At 45.5% G+C, this 21,506-nt stretch overlaps 2 protein-coding genes across 5 annotated transcripts in view; both read left to right on the top strand.

Annotated features, from left to right (window-relative positions):
• Positions 1 to 21,506, top strand: part of sh2d1aa (SH2 domain containing 1A duplicate a) — a 144,744-nt gene that overhangs the window by 65,094 nt on the left and 58,144 nt on the right. The gene's annotated exons all lie outside the window — the stretch shown is intronic.
• LOC142899661 (connector enhancer of kinase suppressor of ras 2) overlaps positions 1 to 21,506 on the top strand; it is a 57,972-nt gene that overhangs the window by 9,926 nt on the left and 26,540 nt on the right. For all 4 annotated transcript variants that reach the window (XM_076043366.1, XM_076043365.1, XM_076043367.1 and 1 more), the window contains exons 2-8: positions 3,307 to 3,470; positions 10,070 to 10,272; positions 11,734 to 11,821; positions 12,945 to 12,986; positions 17,884 to 18,003; positions 18,630 to 18,689; positions 19,329 to 19,397. In XM_076043366.1, the coding sequence (XP_075899481.1) occupies positions 3,307 to 3,470; positions 10,070 to 10,272; positions 11,734 to 11,821; positions 12,945 to 12,986; positions 17,884 to 18,003; positions 18,630 to 18,689; positions 19,329 to 19,397 (746 nt within the window). The remainder of the gene's footprint in view (positions 1 to 3,306; positions 3,471 to 10,069; positions 10,273 to 11,733; positions 11,822 to 12,944; positions 12,987 to 17,883; positions 18,004 to 18,629; positions 18,690 to 19,328; positions 19,398 to 21,506) is intronic.

Raw genomic sequence — 21,506 nt, forward strand, 5'->3', positions numbered from 1 at the left:
CCAGATCAGCGGTCTGTCCTCCAGGGGTAACTCACATGATTTGCACGACTGGCCTGCAGCTGTGCGACACAAGTTGTGTATGTTTGTACCTTTGGCTTCCTCTGCACACACAAATGTATGGGAAAAACAACAACAACACATGTTTCGAAAAAAGTCACTCGACACCTGAACCACTGCATATCTCTTGTGCATATGCATGTGTGTGTGTGTGTGGGCGCACGTGTTTTTGTGTGTGTGTGTGTGTGTGTGTGTGTGTGTGTGTGTGTGTGTGTGTGTGTGTGTGTGTGTGTGTGTGTGTGTGTGTGTGTGTGTTCCAGAAGGGAGGCGGAGTTACAGTAAGGTGCATTTGCAATGGAAGTGGTTTTCAACCAGGATACTTTTGATTTCTTATTCATCACCTCTTTGTATATTTAATGCAGGTGGAGAAACGACCAGAATAATAAGCGTGCAAGCACGAAGAGTTGAAAAGTTAAAACTGGATCAATCGTCGATCCGTTTCAGGAATTTCTCCTGTTTCCATTCTGTTTCTCTCTGCTTCACTCTGTGTTTGTTCAAGTTATCATTGAAGAGGTCAAAGGTTGATTTTGATAGAGATGCGTGATGTTATTCTGAACACAGAACAGAGTGAAACTGAACTGAAGCTCCAAAATAAAGTAACAATTTCTCATATTTGTGTAGTACTTCATAACCAGCGAAATCTGTGTTGCTCTTTTAAAACACACCGGCGTCTCTTGTTTCACACCCGCTGCTGCACTGAGTGGCGTCTTATTATTGCTATTTGTTGAAACACATGCTAACACGTCCAATAAGAGCGGCGGCCCGCCGGGAACGTTTTCCACTCCGCAATATGCACTTGTGTTAGCGGCGGAGCCGATCCTCCAGCTGCTGCGCTACGTCTGATTAAAAAAAAAAAAAAAAAAAAAGGCCGTCTCCTCTGTGCGATCTGGAAGCAGATTGTTTGGCCGTTGTGTCGCTCGGAAGGAGCAGCAGGCTCCGGGGTTCTGTGTCTGCGCCGTCCCGCGGCGCTCCGAGGGCGAGATGCCTCTTGCTAGTTCCTGCGCGGCGGCGGCGGTGTGTCGATGTGCGCGGTGGCGAGCGACTGTGTTAAGGTGCTACCACACTGTCTGCTCTCACTCTGCACTCACTCCTTCCCCTGGGCATCAGTGTTTTCCTCACAGCTCGGCTCGTCTCTAACAACATGCCCGCGGCCCCTCTGCGCACAGGAAAAAAAAAAAAAAAAAAAAAGCAAAGGAAGGCGTCGAGACCCCGCATAACAGCGAGCAAGAGTTGTAATTGTGTTTGTACACTCGCTACTGTAAAGTGTGCGATGGAGGAGAGGCGGAGTGCACTTCTGCTTTGCGCGTTTTTTTCCCCCTTTTATTCCCCCGCTCGCTCTGCATGCGCTCATTTGAGAGCAGGCCCGTTCGGTCAGGTCTGCAGGGAGGCGTGTGCGTTCTTTCTGCTGACTTTGTGCGCCCGCGGGCTCGAGGCTCGCTGCGATCAATAGTATCCGGGGCCCGCCGCGCCTGCGCGCCGCTGATTGGCTGCGTGCGTGGCAGGCGGCCACGGCTTAAGAGTAGAAAAGTCATACGTCGATACTTTTGGTCACGTCTTTCGAAGGTATGACTGGACAGCCCCCCCCCCCCCCTTAATCAATTCCAATGTGCGCTCATTTCTTTTTTTCTTTTTTTCTTTTCCTGCAGAAAAAGTGCTACGCAGCCTGCAAACGCATGGCCTCACTTTTCTAAAAGAAGAAAAGAAGAAAGCACAAAGCAAAGCAAAGCAAATCAAAGGAAATGTTTCTCAACATGCGTCACAATTGCCGTCACATAGTGGAAAGTCAGACTTAGGGATGTTTTTTTTTTCTTTTTTCTAGGAGACAGTTAGTGGGCTGCCAATACAGCATTGATGAAATTTCTGCCTTTAGGCTGCCTTTGTGTGTGTGTGTGTGTGTGTGTGTGTGTGTGTGTGTGTGTGTGTGTGTGGATGGCTGGGATTGTGTGTCGTGCGCTGACAGTGAGTGGAGCCTGAAAATCAGTCAATAATCTCTAGAGGGGCTGAGAGCTCTCAAAACATTTTTGCTCTTTACTCCGACAGGAGGACAGGCACCAGAGGCGAGTTTCCACCAGCCTGACAGAGACGGAAATTTCAATAAGAGACGACCACGATGATAATAATAAGCATCTCACATACCTGTTATCCAGTGCAAGCGAGTGAAGGCTGGGTTTGTGCGTTTGTTTTGGCTCCTCTTTTACTTCAAACAACACCTTGGCATGAGCACCTTTCTCTGCTGTGTTTTTTTTTTCATGTAAAGCTATAGACAGCGCTTTCAAAGAAAGTATGAACAGCAGCAGGGTGTCGCTGAAAGTTACAAAAGGAAACAATGGAAGAATGAAATGTGCAAATTCACGCCTACAGTTGCCTTTGAGTTTTTGACATAAGTGAAACACAACTTGTTTTTCCAGTGTTGCTCCTACTGTTCATTCAAAATGGAATTATTTTATCTTTTTACGCCACTCCAATATGTTGAAGGTGGCTCTGGTGAGATTTTCTAATTCACCATTCTGGAGTGCAGGTCAGCTCTCACAGGTGAGGTTGTGTGCTAAAAGGAACTGGCCACACTCGCAACACACTCGTGCCTCCTGGCTACCTATGTTATTACAGACAATACTATAGTAATAATGAATATAACGTGGACTGTCTTCATGCTGCTGGTCACATGAGGAGGTTTGAGTCTCTTTGATTCTTGGTTTGATGCAGCAACTTGCTCAGGTTGTTTTTACACTGGATTGTGCACTGTCTGAGGGCAATGAAATTTGCATGGAAACATCTTTGATTGTGACTTTGTTTGAAATGGAAATTTTTTTCGAAAGTCGTCAAACTGGTGTTGGAGGAGCAGGTCTGCCCCCCTCACTGACACTCTAGAGGTTACGTTTTAAAAGGTCTAATTGTTTCACTGCTGGTTAATCCTTTGAATGATTGACATCGTAGATGTACAGTATGTCTGATGCACAAGGCTGAAACCGTAAAAACACATCCACCCACTGCGTGCACTAACAGACTGAAGGTGTGTTTGTCTCCTGGACCGGGTCCGGTGTGTCCAGCGCAGGTTTACCGCCACAGTCCAGCAGCCGGTGTCAACGCGATTCACCTCCGTGTCACTGAAAAGTCACATCAGAGCGCCAAGTGTCCGCAGACGGGTCTCGGCGCCAGCTAACCCATCGTTCTGCCTCTCTCTCTCTCTCTCTCTCTCTCTCTCTCTCTCTCTCTCTCCCTCTCTCTCTCTCTCTCCCTCTCCCTCTGCAGGTCTGGACGACTGTCTCCAGCAGTACGTGAAGAGTTTCGAGCGGGAGCAGATGGGCGGAGAGCAGCTGCTGCACATCACCCATCAGGAGCTGGAGGAGCTGGGTGTCACCAGGATAGGACACCAGGAGCTCATCCTGGAGGCTGTCGACCTCCTGTGCGCCCTGGTCAGTCAGCCCCGCTCGCCCACTGACACCATTTCTCTCTCATTCTCTCTCTCTCTCTCTCTCTCTCTCTCTCGTTCTTTCTGTCTCTTGACACCGACTGACTTAAAGCTGGCAATACGCGTCAAGATGAATATATAATCCCAAGTGCAGCAGAATCTGCTGAATTCTTTTGCACTCCCCAAAAATCATGAAAATGCTACTTTAATATTAATAGAGATACGTTTTATCCATAAAGCTCTTGTCAAGGAAATTAAACACACTGAAGCAAACAGAAAGAATGTTTAATACCTACATGTTATTACCTTATTATGTAGTATTTGATCAAATGTACTGATTTGAAAAATTAACTCACAGTAGTTAATGGCAGGGGTCTGCTGAAAGAGAATCAGTGATTTTATTCCCTTAGAAATCACCTGAGTAATTCATATCATTGTCTTGTTACATCGCTCTGGTATGGGGGGGCAACATGCGCGTAAGAAAAAATGTCACATATGAAAAATATCTTACTCTACATTTCACTGTTTCACAGTCTTTGCATTTTTCATTGTTTCGGTTTTCGGTTAGAATATGATTTTTTTCTGAAGAGTGAAAAGAAATTCCAAAAGCTTGGACAATTTCTATATTTCTCCTTGTTTATTTCCCCCCTGCTAGTTATTGCTATTGGCATACAGAATGGTTATTAAAAAAAAAAAAAGAATACTCTCATTTGGGCCCTGCTTTGTGTGGACTGCCTCAGTGACTAGACTGACTGTATGTGCAGCGGCCCGGCTCAGGATTAGAGAATTAGGGGGAATTAGGTGCTACTCTCCCCGAGAGAAAAAAGGAGCAGTGAGAGAGAGGAAGAGTGAGAGAGAGAGAGAGTGAGAGAGGGAGAGGGAGAGAGATGCAGGAAGAGAGAGAGTATGTAGAAAAAGTGCAGCGCAGGATGCACCTTATCTTCCAGGCACACATGGCTGGATTATTTAGGGCTGTTTGAATGTTTGTGAGACTGTGTGTGTGTGTGTGTGTGTGTGTGTGTGTGTGTGTGTGTGTGTGTGTGTGTGTGTGTGTGTCCAGTAATCAGCACCTCTTCTCATTCATACGTTCCAACATGGGAATAAGTGTCCCAGTGAAGCAGTCACCGAATGCCCTAGGACAGGGTGCACCACACGCACTACACACACACACACACACACACACACACACACAGGTGTACACGGCGTCACTAAAACTTCTCCGGTCTTAGCAGTAATCGCTGCTTATATGACGTTTTTGACGTTTTTCTTCACACATTTTTCACCCAGGTCATTCACCCTTCGCTCTTTCTCCTCCTCCTCCTCCTCCTCCTCCTCCTCCTCCTCCTCCTCCTCCTCCTTCTCCTCTTCCATCAATCTGGCCAGTGTCCAATAGAAAGAAATCATTCGGCATCCTTTTCGTTATGGCGTAACCCGGAAGCGACTGGTGTGAATTGCGCTTTAAAGTTTCAGAGGTGGAAGAACTGGAAGTAAATACAGAAAAACAAGTGCCAACTGCTAAATACACAGGGCCAGATCCACAAAGCGATTTGCTTTTGCGCCAGAAATTCCGTGTAAATCGCGCCAACAACGGTGATTCCAATCCACAGAGGGGACGCAAACGTGAAAATCTGCGCAAAATGCGCCGAGGCGCAGGTAGTGGCAGGGCTGCGCCAGACTCATTTGAATTTATTTAAATGAGTCATTACGCACAAAAGGACACCCCCTTATATGCAAATATGCCTCATTCAAACAGCGGCACATACAGAAAGAGTTTGCGCTCGTGTCCGCGCGCAGTTTGACAGACGCAAACACCGCCAGCCAAAACCAGGAGCAGCTTCTGTCTGTCAGAGTGTTTCTTGCTTCTGAGTGAAACTTTCCTCTCTGAAAAGCCTGAAATATGGATATGGCTCCCCAAATCTTATGTATAGATGGGCATAGACTACAGTATATATGGCAATATTTTAGATAGGCTATGAAAAATACAAATGGTACTCAGGTGTTGGTTGAGGCATCGTAACGCCAGGCGCGCACAGGAGCGCCTTTATCCTAGCAGAGTTTCGCTGTCAAACACACGCACTCACGAACAACCTTTGGCGCAAACTGCTCTCAGGTTGCCAGACCGCAACATTGGCACCTGTTTCAGGTGCCGCATTTGTGTGAGTTTGCGCCTGCATGTCGTTATCGCAAAAGCCTTTGTGGATCTTTGACGCAGATTGCAGCCACAATCTCGCCGCAAAACGCTCCGCATTTTACCGATGCGCGTCCTTCTTTGAGGATCTACCCCACCGTGCTGTATTGGCACCAAAGACACTGTTGGTTTGTTTGTTGTTGTTGTATTCCAGTGAAAATATGTTATGATTTGCCAAAAGTTTCCACCACAGGCCTTTTTTTGGACCAGTAGCACGTATCGAACTTTGGTTTTGTAACTAAATCTAGTTCAGACAGGGTCACTATGTTAAAATTTACAATTCATTACACAATGCAGTCACAAGTTACATTTGGCGGTATGGTTCTGCGTGGGGTCTCCCCACCCCTTTATGCGCACTTGCGTGGAGAGCCCTGCCTTATGCCTTTCACGAGCCATTGTGAAAGTGATGTAAGCCTACGGCAGATAGGGGTCACAGCTGGCAGGGAAAACTATAGCGTGAAGTCGTGCCCTGTCGGTACTAACGCTACGCTCGATTTCTTGCTTGCTTGCGTGCTTTGAAATATTCTCCCTTTTACATGTGTTGTCTGTGAGCTTGCTAGCTACTAGATACTTGCTACTAGTAGCTTGTGAAGGTTCTCAGTCATCCAGGTCATCTTACAAAACCAGCCTAGTTGCCTCAACGTAACCCTTCTAAACTAGTTGTAGGTGTAGGATGAATCTAAAGATTCCAGAAACTTCCTATATGCCATGTCAAGGTACTCTGTTTTTGTTGTCGTCTGTTTTGCTCGTTCTCAGTGACTCACTGAGTCTTTCTGTTTGCTTGGTGCCCTCTTCTACTTTGTTTCAGCAGAATTGCAGTCGTTCTCTGCAATTACCATAAAATGTTTAAATAATCAATTGGAACTAAGACAAATGCTGTAAAAAAAAAAAAAAAAAAGGGAAGAACTATCCTCAGTGAATATGATATGATGAATAATGAGACCTGCAGCCACTCATTAATTGAGCTCTATGGGCAGCAGAGGGACGCAGCTCTGTTGCTCCTTCAGAGACTGTGGCTGGAGTGGACCGTTGGCTGTTGTCAGCACTATAATCCATCATAAAGGAAACAAAGCTCATTCCCCCTGGTGTAACTCTAAAGAACTTTCCACTCTTTCTGTAGTAAAACGAGGGCACTTTGGTGGCCCTGAATCAATGCAAGTTTTTAGTGCTGACGGTGGATTTAATGTTGGTATAAATGTGGAAACCCCCCCACTCTACCCCCCGACCACCACCACCACCACCACCGTTTTATGTCGAAGCAGTCAAATTGGCCCCTAGCATCTATGCTAAGGAGGTTTCCTTGAGTGAGGTAAATTTCCAGTAAGCTTGTGCCTGGAAATGACAGTCATCTGCAAATGTTTAAATGAAAAAGCAATTTGGAAATGATGTGGCTGGGAGGGTCAAAACTCTCGCGGAGAAACGTCCAAATTTACTCAATGAAAAAGTGCTGCGGAGAACAAATGACCTCTGACGTTCTCCGCTGTGCAGTCAGCACTCGGCTCAGGTGACGAGGGGACCTGATTAGCTTCAGTGAATCCAGTCGCAGCTGGCTGCTGTTTGGAACGTATCAAGCCAGCATTCGCTTTAAAGAGATCCCCTGCAGACAGGTTTTCCTTCACCTCCATTTCAATTCCTTCCACACGGAGAAACACAACTTAAATCAACTCAAATCAACTCATAACACTTTGCTGTTAGTCTGGTGTATCGAGCAGTTTGATGCAGAATTTAAAACTGAGAGCTTTTCATCTTTTGTTTTCTGCCTAAAGTGCATCATGGGAACTTGCGTTGGCAAGGGCACGAGAACAACAGACAAACACCACCAAAAAAAATCTGTAAAATATCTTGGCAACACCTTTGATAGAAATTACCTAACGGATGCATCTTTGGAGATGTGTCCCAATTCTACCTTTTTTCTTTTGTGGTGGTGCTTTTGTTCGGAGACAGTAATTTTTGCTGTCATCTCCTCTTGGAGCTCTTTCAGGCAGATGAGTCAGCGTTCTGCTGGTTCCTCTTCAATGCCTCCCCTCGCTTTTTTTTTGCCACTGAAAATAGCATTTTTGAAACCCTGATGGCCGCGTGGATGTTTTGAAAACAGTTGGCCGTAACTCATGAGTCCTTTTCAACTTCACAGGAGAGACTGAAGATTTGAGTTAATTAGCCAGGAACTATAGGTAGTGGGGGAGGGAGTGCAGTTGCTTCCATCGTTTCCACCAGCCTCCTTCATTACTCCCCTCCTCCCATTGCTGGGTACGTGCCAGTGCTGTCTGTAACAGTGATTGCAGTCTTCTCGCTACGCTCCTCCAAACGCTGATGTTCCAACACCGGATTGGCTGCTCAGGGCGGGTTAAAGCAGCAGGAACTACAGTAAATTAAAGCATTTCAGTGGAAATGAATAAAATCTTCTTCGCCGTACTTCAGGCAAAAGGTAATTGTTTCATTTTTGAAGTTGTTGCCTGCCGGGCCTGCGATGCAAAACACGCAGCCTGGTTTGTTTTTTTTTGGGGAGGGGGTGAATTCAGCAAAAAACAATAACAAAAACGTGGAATTTAAGTTTCTTGATCTGAGCAATTCATTTAAGCAGCGTCCTCAAGGCTGTGGAGCAGCAAGTGTGCAGCCAGGAGTCTCTCCATTCACACGAGTTTAGGATGAGAAGGAAGGTCTGAGCATTATTTATTTGCGCCATAACGATAACATCTTGGAAGACCCAAATGTGACCCGTTTTAGAAATCATCATCATCAGCGGCAGCAGCAGGAGGAGGAGGAGAGAGGAGATAGAGGAGCTGCTGCCATGGCAACGGCATCGACACCAAGGTGGAGGGTCGGCTGCACTAATGGCATCGGGCCTCTAGTGCTATTGATTCGATACGCACAGGCGCACTTATGCACGCACATGCTGGGCTCCGATTTTGATTTTTGCACGCGCGCGCACACACACACACACACACACACACACACAGAACGTGAACGCAGGACATTATTGGTCCAGCTTCGTCCCGGCGATCTCGACCCCCCCGGAGAGTTCCAGCTACAGCTATAGATCAAAATCGCGGGACAGGCTAATTACAGCTCTGCAAACATGTGCACACCAAGTTCATGTATACATCCAACATCAACAGCAGAGGAAGAGAAGGAGGGGAGGAATAAAGAAAAAAGGTTTTTAAAGAGCACAGTGTGAGCGTGACCCAGATTCAGGGGGAGATGCACAGCCGGGCGGCTCTTTCTTCCTCTCTCCCTCCCTCTTGTCTCCCGCCTCTTTAGTTCCTCTGTACTCACTCGCCCTCTCTCTTCCTCTCGCTCTCTCTCTCTCTCCCTCTCTCCCGTTTCGTCGCCGCTGTGAAACCCTCTCGTCTTTGTAGTCGCCACGGTCGTGACTGTGTAGAATAGATCTGGAGGCAGAGAGGAGGAATAGATATGTCTAGTTGAGCTCATGCTCCCGACTACACAAGGTTGTGTGTCGGTTGTTTGTGTGTGTGTGTGTGTGTGTGTGTGTGTGTGTGTGTGCGCGCGACCTTTGTGTCGGCAGGACTCAGACTCTGTCAGGCAGGACGTGACTCGGGGAGCCTCGAGACACTGAGCAGTGTGTCCTAGTGGGTCTGTTGTGTGATGTTGTGCTGTGTTGTGTGTTTGTTTGTTGCTTCAAAGGGTCAGAGTGCAGCAATGGGGATGTTCCGGCAGCACGGTTCTTTTGCATTAATGCGGACTGTAAGACAAAAAAAAAAAAAAAGAAATTGCTTTTTGTTTCAGTGATATTAATTCTAATCTTGGTTTATCTCCCCCTTGAAAGCCGCTTTAAAAACCCTGCATACAAAATAAACATATCATAGCTCAATCTTTGTTGGATTACGCACAGAACAAAGCTTACATATCTTATGCCTTTACATTACATATGGAGTTTAGAGATGGTGGCGACTAGCTTAAACTGCCACTTGGGTATGCTGTGCTGAAGGCCCTGGTTCTTCACTTGAAATTTGAAATTTCTAAACAGCAGGAAGGACATTGTTTATTCAATACTGATACATGGTAACCTCACATGGTAGATTCAACTCTCCGACATCCTGCTCATCCACTGTCCAGACCTCTGATTGACATTCAGTTGGTCTTTCCATGGATTCCATAAGCAAAAGCAAAAGCTGTTTGAAAATCTATCTAACTTTTTCTAGATGCATAATAACAGTTAATGTATAGTTTTGCAGATAACCTTTTACTAATTTCAGTGCATTTCGCCAACTGGCATAGAGCATCGTCTCTTTAGCTACTATTTTGTTGAGCTATTTTGTGGAGTATTAAATGCAGATCTTTTTGTTGTCAGTGTAGACACGTGTATCAAAGGAATATCAGGATAAGTCACTAATACACAAGCACCGCAGCCTCCTTCTTGTACCGAGGCTCTAACATGGATGCTGTTTGTCCTCCAGAACTATGGCCTTGAGACGGAGAACCTCAGGACTCTGTCCCACAAACTGAACGCCTCCGCAAAGAACCTCCAGAACTTCATCCTGGGCCGGCGGAGGGGCGGCCACTACGATGGACGAGCTTCCCGAAGATTACCCAACGATTTTCTTACCTCAGTGGTGGACCTCATTGGTGCAGCCAAGAACCTGCTCGCCTGGCTGGACAGGTAAAATTAGGACTGGCGCTGTTCCAAAAGACCACTTTGAGGGATTACAACTGTAGCAAGAGTCATAGAAAAAACAGCATTAATTTTACCATCTTCTCAATGCGCTCTTGCTTATGTACCTTTATTTTATGTTGTTCAAGAAAGAAGCCTATTAGCATGCTGGAAAGAATCGTAGTAAATAATACATCTTAAAAGCCTCGTGTTATGCAAAATTAATTTCACCAGTGTAATATTAAGCTTCAACTGGCAGTGAACTTCCCGGAAATGAGTCAAGTCCATCCCTTTACTTGTGTCGTGGTTGCTCCTCTTCTCAAAAGTGTGTGTCAAAACAAACACGTCTGGAAATGGACTCAGCCAACTTGTTTTTATCCTCTTACAAACATGTGAAAGCGCCATCAAAGCTTCCGTTTTAGTAGAAGGACAAAACCAAGCAATTTTTTCAGAGGATGAAATATCATTTTATATTTTCCGGGGAATTCTTCGATGATTGTTTGTTTCAAGCCGCTAGAGTCTAATCTGGGATTTGAAAAAAGATGAAAATAAAATAAAGCTTATTACTTTCATTTGCTTTATTAAAACCTGCTGAGATATCTTCATATTCTTCTCTCTGTTTCTTTTTGTTTGGAGCTTACACAACTTATTGCAATCTTGACACAATTTTTAAAAATAGAAATAGAACCTTTGGAGGATATTATTATTGAGTCCCCCCCGACCCCCTTAGTACCTAATGGAGGAGAATAATCCGATGGTGGGGGAGGAAGAGTGTGCTTTGTGTTGGGGTCCAATCTGCTGATCGGAAGATAATAAAGTGATGCTGAACTTTAATATCTCTGTATTGCAAAGCCTCTCGTCTGTGATATGAAAACAATGTTGTCGTCTGCATAACTTGAAAACTGAACTTTGTTTGTCTCGTCATTTGCCTGCGTTTGCCTTTGAAACCACACAAATCAAAGGGGGAAAAAATGCTGTATTAACACTTATATGAAAAATATATATGCTATGAAGATTACTTCTGATGAAATAAGCTATAGGAGTTACACCTACTGGCCACTTCCTTTAGTGCATGTGGCTAGCCCAAGACAAACTTGCTTGACACACCTGCTGCTTTGATGACAGACGTGTCGTACAATCAGAGATGCTGTTCTGCAGACCAACAACTACGTTCACCACATTCAAAATCAATTCAGTCCCCTTTTCTTTTCCATTCTGACTCCCAGCGTGTGGTCTTCACCACGTCCACACATTTCTAAATGCATCGAGTTGCTGCCGTGCGATTTATTGAGATATTGGCGCTGACAAGAAATTGATTACTGTCGCTAACAAAGTGGAAGCCAAGTGGGTGTATGTATGTCCCGTAAACAGAAAATTAAGTAATCTCTATTGTGAAAACACCAAAATTAGATGTCCCGCTTTCCAGTTTTTGTTGAGGTTTGACAATAAATTATTTTCCTTCCTCCTCAGGTCTCCGTTCGCCAGTGTGACAGAGTATTCATTACTGAAGAACAACATTGTTCAGCTCTGCCTGGAATTAACCACCATTGTACAACAGGTGATTAGACAAACGCGCGCACACACACACACAAACTGACACACACTCACTCACTCACAGGATGCGTGCGTCGCACAATCCATCAGCCCTGCCTCGATTCCATTCACGCAACAAATGTCATGATTGGATTTGAAAGGCCACGACGCGCCGAGTGGAAGTGGAGGCATCGATTACGGGCGCCGCCGCTCTTTTCTTCGCTCTCGGGCTCTTTTTTTCTATAGATTCAAATTGGAGTGGAGCATATGCCCACTGCCTGGGGCCGCTTTCAGTGCGGGTGTGCCACGAGGGCTTGAAAACGAGCGCTCCGATTGGCTACCGGCGAGACCTCGTCATCCTCATCGTCACTTCCTCCCCCATCGGATTAGGAACCAGGGTTCTGTCATCCTTCCCCTGTCTCCCCCTCAGGCCCCCCAAATATAGAGTCAACACAATTACACACACACACACACACACACACACACACACACACACATGCAATCATACTGTAGCAATGTCATTGTTTGGACAGGAACTGTATCTGAGCTTCTGGACCTCGTCCATCTATCCATCCAAGCATCGGCTGTGAGAGGCTGCACAGAGTCACTCCCAGTCGCTGCGAATGTTTGTGCGTGTGCCCGGGGCGCATCCTGTAGCTGAGCAGATAACACCTCTCCCCTCTCTTACAAGGGCCAGGTAGGGAGGGAGGGAAGGAGGCAAGGGAGGCCACTGCAGACTCACAATGGGCCGGAGCCACTGTGAGGGTGGCTGCCAGGGTGGCAGGCAGACAAAGATGGCAGCAGCGGCGGCGGCAGCGGCGGCGATGGCGCTCGTGCTCGTGGCCGCGCATCCGACGGGCAAATTAACAGGCGACTGCGGAACGTCTGCCGAATTCGACGGGCCACTTTCCCAGAAATAGATTAACTATCAGCTATCGCTAAATAACAATCTGTCACGGTTGAAATAATGCATCTGCTAAATCCCGCTCCCCATCAGTCGCTCAACTCCCCGAGCAGCCGAGTGGATCCAGAACCGCTTAATCCGGCGTTTTAGTTTAGTTTAGATTCTAAAGTTCGAAAGGGTTTAGAGCTGAAGAAAAGAGAACAAAGTGAGTGCCACCATCTCACCTTCTCTTCTTGTTTCACAGGACTGCACCGTGTACGAGACAGAGAACAAGATTCTCCATGTGGTAAGTTTCCTCTTGATTCTCACTAACACAATAAATAAACTGTGATCGTGAAAAATTACGCTGGTTATTAGACTTCAGGAAAGGTAGATTTGGTTGGTGTGCACTACCAATGGCATTTTTACATGCAGATTAGAAAGTGACCTGCTAAAATGGCTAAGCCAAATTCTCAAATTTTACAGGAAGACAAAACTCCACAGCAGAAATGCCAATAGGATAATTTTCTCGTTTACAGTATTATGTAATGACAGTCACGTAACGTCCATCACGTCTGTGTTTTCTCACTGGCAGCTCAATGCTCGCTGTGCTCGAGGCTATTCTGAGAACAGGGAGGGACACAATTTATTGTGTCGTGCATGCAATATAGAAGTTTGACATCCAGCAGTAAAGTAAAATTGCATGTGGCACCGTTAAAAGAAAGAAGGGAAAAGAAAAGCAAAAAGTTGCAGCTCGACTCAGAGAAAGATTCACCAAATTGCTCCAAACGAAATGGAAAATATTTAGCATTGCTATCCAACGGTAAGTATTGCTAAAAAATGACTTTGCGGGAAGAAAAAAAATGTAACTGTAAGGTTTCTGAAGTTGACACAAGTATACATATACATTCTATGCAAATAACAACACATTGTCAACACGCTACATTCATCCATCATCCCAACACCATGGTGGACTCAATATATTGACTCCACGGTTATCTTATATAATGTTTTTGTTAGTTGTTGTGTCAGTCTTGGCATTTTGGCGCTGATGACTAAAAAAACCTAAACAGTACATTTGTCTGGTAAAAAGATAAAAAAAAAAAAAAAAAAAAAAAAAAAACATTTCTTCATGCCTACGTTTTCCAATGTTGCTGTTTTTGAAGTGTGTAATTCCTGCAATTTATTTATTTATTTATTTATTTAGTTAGTTTTTGGTCATCTGTGGGGGTAAAAAAAAATGTGCATAACTGCACAAACCAGCCTGAGGCCTTTATCTTCTCTATCTCTCTGTGTACATATGTGTGTGTGTTTGTGTGCGTGCGTGCGTGCGTGCGTGCATGTTGCAATGGGGGGGACTCTTCCGTGGCCACGTGTAAAAACAGAGTGAGCAGCCAGTGTCTGATCCGGGCTGACAGTTGGAGTGGGACACTTCCTGCTGCCATTCAAGGTCAGGTGGAGCAAACCAAATAGAACGTTGGCAGAGGTGGGAGTTTGCTGAAACTCATCCGGGCGTCTCGCGCCAAAAATAATAATAGCGATAAATACATTAAAAAAAAGTCCCTGATTAAATATTTGGGTCGCAAACTGAAAATATTTGCATCCAGTGGAATGAGAACGCCACAAATAAAAGCAGCTGTAGCACTAATAGAATGATGTGAGTCACCCTGATGTGTTGAAACAGTGACAGTCAAATATCCCCTCACTTACCTCTGTCTGTTTTTAAAGGCAGTTTAATGGCACACAGCAGACAAAATCAAATATTTAAATTGAACACTTACACACACACACACACACACACACACACACACACACACACACACACACACACAACCCTGGGTGCCAGACTGAAGGCTACACATGACTGCGTCTGCTCTGTGTGGGAGGTTTATGTGTAAAACAGGGAGGCAGCGCGAGCAAACGGAGAAGAGCCGCTGTTTGCTGTGTGGCTGCCGCTCGCTCACCGGCCGCTGTTGACTGTTTGGAAATAATAAAGCGGAGATAAGGACAAAGTGCCACTCGAGGCATCGCATTGCCATCATATCTATCCGCACACACTCCCACAAAGTGCATATCAAACAGTGCTGTGCTTTGTTTAAAGGGGAAACACAAGTGTGTCTCCCCCCGCCAAGTTTTTTGAATATAAATTCCATTTTTTTTAATTATGAGCAGTGCATTTTTAATGGAATGATAACCATTCTTATCATGCAAATCAAGATAACTCACTCGTTAAGATCTATGGGGGAAGAATCCTTCAAACTACAAATAAAAAAATACACATACGTATGTATACCTTGACTATAGGGTCTTCATCAGCAGGCTTGACTAGCTATGGCAGTCTGCCTTTTCGGCCTCAGTCCCTAATCAAATATGTATTATGCAGTCAAAAATAATCAATTAGAATGGTCACTTTTCTTATATTGCATTTTTATTTATGTCAAAACCCCAATTTTCTAAAGAGAATTTTGCTTTTGCCAAATCAGCGTAATCTTCCCATTGATGAGCCATGAATTATTCTGATGGATTTGAAATATTCAATAGTCAACATTAAATAATTAAGTGTATATCAGTGATCTAAGTGAATATACAATAATTCCATGCCATACCATCTGTTACTGTACTTGGCACGCCAACACCTTCCTTCGGCTGTATGTATTTCCATCAAGGTGCTCTTGTTTTTTGTGTCGAAATACGTGACAGAGTTTTACATGTAACACCGCCGCTACTCCAGTAACGTGTGAATGGGGGCCCGGTCCAGACCGACATTCAGTAGTTGTACGAGTCCCAGAGTTCGTTAAACATGATTTTTTTTTTTTTTTCCTAAAGCTCGAACCTTAATGGTCAAATCTTCTGCGTAGCCGCCTCTGTGGTGTAGTTTGTCAGCCTCCGCTTAATAATGCAAAACTCAGTGTTACCCTGCTGCTCTCCTTCAGACAACGGCCTGCAGCAATCAGATGGACAGGGAGTGTGTGTGTGTGTGTGTGTGTGTGTGTGTGTGTGTGTGTGTGTGAGAGAGGGAGAACGGAGGGATAGGAAATGAGCATGTGTGAGTCTGTGTGTCTGATGGAGCGTGAAGTGTGTATGAGTGTGTGTGTGTTTTTTTATGTGCACGCATGCATAAGGATGAGAAGAATTACATAAGAGCAGCCTAGTTATTTTTATTTTTCCGTCTTGTTTTCTCCCCTTTTTTTCCTTTTTTTCTTTTTTTTACCCGTCCTCTCGGACTCCTCCTTCCTATGCGGCCTCTTCCCCACCTCTTTGCTGCTCCTATCCAGCAAGTTGGTTTTTTTAATGTTTTTTTTTTTTTAGATTTGTGCCATGTGGACACGATGCATTACACAATCACGCTGTGTGTTCCTGTTTCTGTTTGTGTGTGTGCTTTTGTATTTGGTACCTAAGAGAAGGTGCGACAGTAGGGTGTGTGTGTGTGTGTGGTGTGTGTGGAGGGTGGTGGTCGGGGGAGGGGGGGGGGGTCCATTTGCAGCCAGAGCTTAATCCCTTTGGCAACCCGCTACGTCTGGCTCTACATTTTGACCGTCCTTAAATCTCATGCCAGCCGGCAGCCACATAAGTTAACTTCCCCCCATAATCTGCGCTCTGATTCTCTGGAGGCGTGTCAGATCACGGCCTGGTCGTGCCAGCGCTGGAGGAGTCGTCCAGAGTCTCCACGCCAGCCAGCGAGCGGCCCTTTGTCTCGGGGCTAATCCCAGGTCAAGACTATTAGTCGGCCGATCAAAGAGGGCCAAAAGCAGAGCTGCAACACCGTCACCTGCTGCCGTTAGCCGCGGAGGCTACTTACCTAGCACGCTAGGGTCTCGGGTCTCGCTCAAAATTTACGTGCGGGCAGTTCACGTTGAGTCCAGGGTAATCTATTACATAATCTGCAATAATCTGCGCGTGTTTACCAGAACACGCACAATTACTGTACCGATCCGAAAAAGCAACTGAATGTTCAGATAAGTGACCCAGAAAAGGCTGCGGTGCGTAATTGTGTGTTTATATAAATAAAGCAGAGGGACGCAGAGAGAGTTGGCATCACGTTGTCATCTATCTGAATAATCTCACTTTTTTTTTTCTTATACTGAATGAATCACTGCCTTAGAGCGACAGTGTGTGTGAGACAGAGAAGCAGAGTATGTGTACTCCACCTTTGTGGTGCGTGTGTTTGTGTTTGTGTTGAAAACCCCTCTGTCACTGTACGGCAGTAACATTTGTTTTTCAGATTCAGGTGATCAGATTCATCTTTTGTGAGATTCATCCATGTCAGATTTGTGTTCATCATGTATGTTATGAACCACTGATTATATGTGTGTCCATAACCTGTCAACATACTCAACATTGATCAGAAAAATCCATTTTTTATTTCTTTTTTTGTTTCACCTGCTCTCTGCAGAACGCACATCCAGACGTTTTCCCTTTGTGATGTCACAGGGGGGGGCACTGATACCTCTCCTGATCAAATAGCAATATGATTTTGCACCCTCTGAGACAACGGTGTAGTAAACAGAAGGCAAAACATGTATCTGTATGGGTTTGTTTTTCTAGTTTTTCTGACAAATCGTAGGGAAATATGGGTTTAGCATTATGACCTTTAGAACTTTCAAGTTTTTTCTTGAAAGTAGAAAGAGAGAGAGAGAAAGAGAGAGAGAGAGAGAGAGAGAGAGAGCCTCTTGACAACCATGCTTTTTTAACCTTGCGCATTGGCTTATGTCATGTAGTCCTTAGCAGCAGAAAATATTGCAGCTGATATCGGCCTAATCTAATCTCAGTGAGAGACAAACTTGCCCTTGGTGGCTAAAAAATATATATAAAAAAGTAAAAAGTCACAGATGGAATTTGTGCAGTGTAATTTAGATGTTACAAAATGTCATCTGTGTGTGTGTGTGTGTGTGTGTGTGTGTGTGTGTGTGTGTGTGATTTGTTGTTCTGTCTGTGACAGTGTCTAGTGGCCATGCCTGCAGACAGGCTTTGACAGGAAACACTTTTTGTGCCGCGGCGATGTGGAACAATCTGATGAACGATTTCTGTCTCACCTCCCCGGAGCGCTGGGTCAAAGTGTCCCTCACGGACCGAACCAATCTCAATAAGTTTTTTTTTTTTTTTTTTTGCTCAATCTGTCGCTCTCTCTCTTCTTCTCTCCTCCTCCTCTTCCTCCTCCTCCTCCTCCTCCTCCTCCTCTTCCTCCACCCGCTCTTCACCTCCAGTGTAAGACCCTGGCGGGGATATGCGACCACATCATCTCCCTTTCGTCGGACTCTCTGGTCTCTCAGTCGGCTCACCTGGAGGTCGTCCACCTGACCAGCATCATGCCCAGTGAAGGACTGGTAGGGACGTTTTTCCACTATTGTCCTCATGAATCACAGGCGTGTTGACTCGCCAGAGACGGCGGTTGGTTTTGACAAAGTCGCCACACAGCATTTGATTGTGCTCCTTGCCACCCGAGAAACTCCACTCATTTGAAGTAGTGGATGTTTACTTGATAAAAAACGTGTGATGAAGCTGCAGACAGACTAAGCCAGAAACATTTACAGTGATCAATGTGAACTCATTCAGGAAACAGAATAAGTAGATTCATTATTCATATTAATTGTAACAACTGATATGGTAAGTGTATCGATTTCAGACAATGTGTTTAGCCTAATATTAAGATGTAGAATCCATGATCCACTGTAGTTGTGATACCACAGCTGATTCTATGGTGCTTCTTAATAAACCCATCTTATGAAGTAAACTGAGGAAGTCTATGGAATATCAGACCGATGATTGAAGTCATAGGTAGGACATACAAATAGTCAAACCCAATGTGACTAAATACCAGCGGGAAACATCAAAGACACAATTTAAACCCCAACCACAATCATCACAAGCCAAAATAAAAGAGAGACTTGAGGGAGGAGCTCAAAGTTGTGCTAAGTCTCTGTTGACATGCACGTCCGTCTTTGTTTTTCAGGGGATGTACATAAAGTCGACGTATGACGGGCTCCATGTCATCACGGGAACCACAGAGAATGTGAGTTTTGTTGTTGTTGTTTTCCCTCCATCTCGTGCCTGACTCTTCATCAACTACCCTGATCTTACACGGCAGCCACGTCGCTCAGTTTTCAACCCTGAAATTTGGCAAAGAAACTATTTCAGTCAGTCTTCAGATTGTTCTGGATTCCAATCAGCCATGATATGTTTAAATAATAAAAAAAAAAAAGCAACAGAAAAAGAAAAAGTTTTTTTTGACTGTGGGGCTTTCAACCCCACTGAAAATTGTGGAAATTACTGAACTGGATGTTTTTTGTTCCACATTGAAAGCAAACAGCACTCAAGGTGCAGTGAACATGTTTCTTGCTTCACCACCAACTGGGTTGGTTGGGTTACACACTTCATACTCTGACTTCCTACGTGCAGGTAACTGTTCTTTTAACAAATAGGAAGCCCCCAACTGCACCGTGGCTAATCTAACAGTGACAAATCTGATTGGTCCGTTCAGAAAGTTTAGCGAAATCCCTTTCTGTATTTTCTCCTCCACTTTCCAAACGCTCTCCGTGGTCTCCTGAGTTGGATCTGTGCGGTAATCCAGCAGAGAGCTTCATGCCCTCCAGTGTGACTCTGATCTTTGCCTTTGCTCCTCTTGTCTGCCTGTCTCCCGGTGCCTCTGCAGTCTCCAGCCGACCAGTGTAAGAAGATCCACGCAGGCGACGAGGTGATTCAAGTCAACCACCAGACTGTGGTGAGTCCAAAAGCTTCCTAAAAACACCTCCTTCAAAGGATCCCCGCCAAGGAGTTTCCATGTCACCCGAGTCCGAGCCGCCTTTTGTCTTCTTTTTTTTTTTTTTTTAACAATTCCGAGCTACAGTTTGCTGATGAGATGTCAAGTCGCACAATGTTGGGCACTTTCCATCCTTTGCCTGAGCCACTTTATAGGCTAATTAGCCCTGCCGCAGGAAGCAGATTATAGGACGATTGTTATGAGACCTTTGATCAGTCCCGCTCACTCGCTCACTCACTCTCTCACTCACTCACTCACTCAGTCACTCGCTCATTCGCTCGCGCCCCCAACACAATCTGCTCCAATTGTCGCCGTGTGAAAGCAACTCGGGAGAAAAGAAAGAAAGTGGCTCCAATGTGAACTCCTGTTCCACTTTCAGACTCGTTGGATAAGTTGTGTTCCTGCCTTCCGACCGAGTCTTCACATCAGTTGGGAGGCATGGAGGGACGGAGGCACTAAAAAGAAAAAAAAAAAAAAAAAAAATGGCCGGCCCTTTAAAATGGAATGGGGGGCCTTGAGAGAGAGAGAGAGACAGACAGACAGACAGAGAGAGAGAGAGAGCGAGAGAGAGAAAGCTGGCTCCTGATTGAGCGCGCTGTCGCTCTGCCTGCTGTCACTTCTGTCAGAAACGATTTGTTCCAGCGTTTATTTGAGGTTTCTAAAGAGGAGCAGGGGGGGGGGGGAGGGGGAGTGTGCCTGTGTGTATGGTAGCACCACCACACACACACACTCCTTTTTTTACCCTCGATAGGTGCTGCTGCTCATGTGACAGCACACACCTCACACACCTCACACCTGTCGCCCGGGACCGCCGTTGATTGACACGTGCGGGAGCCGGCGTGTTACCCCCCCAACCTCTCACCACCACCACCGCATCCCTCTCTCTCTCACTCTCCCTCACTCCCTCTCCCGATGGGTTAGAGGCGGCACCGCCACCGGTTGGCACCCCCGCCGGGCCCCCACCTCCAACCAGTCATTACCCCCACGGCGAGAGACCCGCATCGCTCTGATCCCCTCACTCTTGGGGGGGGGGACAGGAGCAGGTTGGGGGATGAAAGAGGGGTGAAGCAGGGGAGAGAGGGGGGGGAGGGAGGTAGCTAGCTGGGGAGGAGATGGATAGGATGAGGAGAGGGAGGGGGCGGGACGGAGGGGAGAGGCGGCCCTAAATTGAGCTGCTGCACAGGGAAGACGGAGAAGCAGTAGAACTCTCTGTCAACAACAGAGTTGATAAGTTTATCTCGCAAGCTCCATATTCAAAAATGAGATTAGCGGCAAGTATTGAATGAACAAATTCCATTTGGTTATAGAATCATTCTGTCGGCCTCTCTCCTCTCTCTCTCTCCTTCTCCCTTTCCCCCTCTCTCTGACTTTCTTCCCCAACCCCCTCCCTCGTGTTTAGCAATGGGTCCCTGCTTTCATGTCTATGCATGAGTTTCCGTTTGAGGCCTACTTAAAAAAAAAACAACCAAAAAACGGAAGGATACGCAAGTTTTTTAGTTCAGCGTCCCCTTCTTTTTTTTTTTTTTTTGGAAGTAAAACGTGGAATTTGCTCAAGTAACAAACTGATTGTTTGAAGAGGCAGCGTAATTATGTGGAGGTAATAGCATCTGGGAAAATAATGAAGACCCCTGGGATTTGGAAAAAAAAAGATTAAAAAAAAAACCCACTTCAGCAGCACTTTCTTCTGCGCCATTATTCGCTATTATTTTGGTAGGTCTCTCCCCTCTTCTCTCTGTTTGCTGCATATTTGCACAACACAACAGTCCCTGAAGTGACTCAGTCAGGATGGGCTTATTTTCCTGTTAACACGCTGCTCATCATATCTGCTATGTGGAAAAAAAAAAAAAAACAGGGGTCGGGAAGTTTTTAGCTTGCAAGAAATTCTGAGCAATTAATCCAGGATAAAAATGAAAAAAAAAAAAAAAAGTCCAGCAACTTTAAAACAAAATGTTTGGGTGTGTGTGTGTGTGTGTGTGTGTGTGTGTGTGTGTGTGTGTGTGTGCGTGTGTGTGTGTGCGCGCGTGTGTGTGTCTCAGGCTTGGCACTGCTTTAACTCTGAAGAGACCAGAT

This window comes from Nelusetta ayraudi, unplaced genomic scaffold, assembly GCF_046127955.1.
Source record: "Nelusetta ayraudi isolate G7.1 ecotype Tasmania unplaced genomic scaffold, CSIRO-AGI_Nayr_v1 ptg000075l, whole genome shotgun sequence".
NCBI classification, from domain to species: Eukaryota; Metazoa; Chordata; class Actinopteri; order Tetraodontiformes; family Monacanthidae; genus Nelusetta; species Nelusetta ayraudi.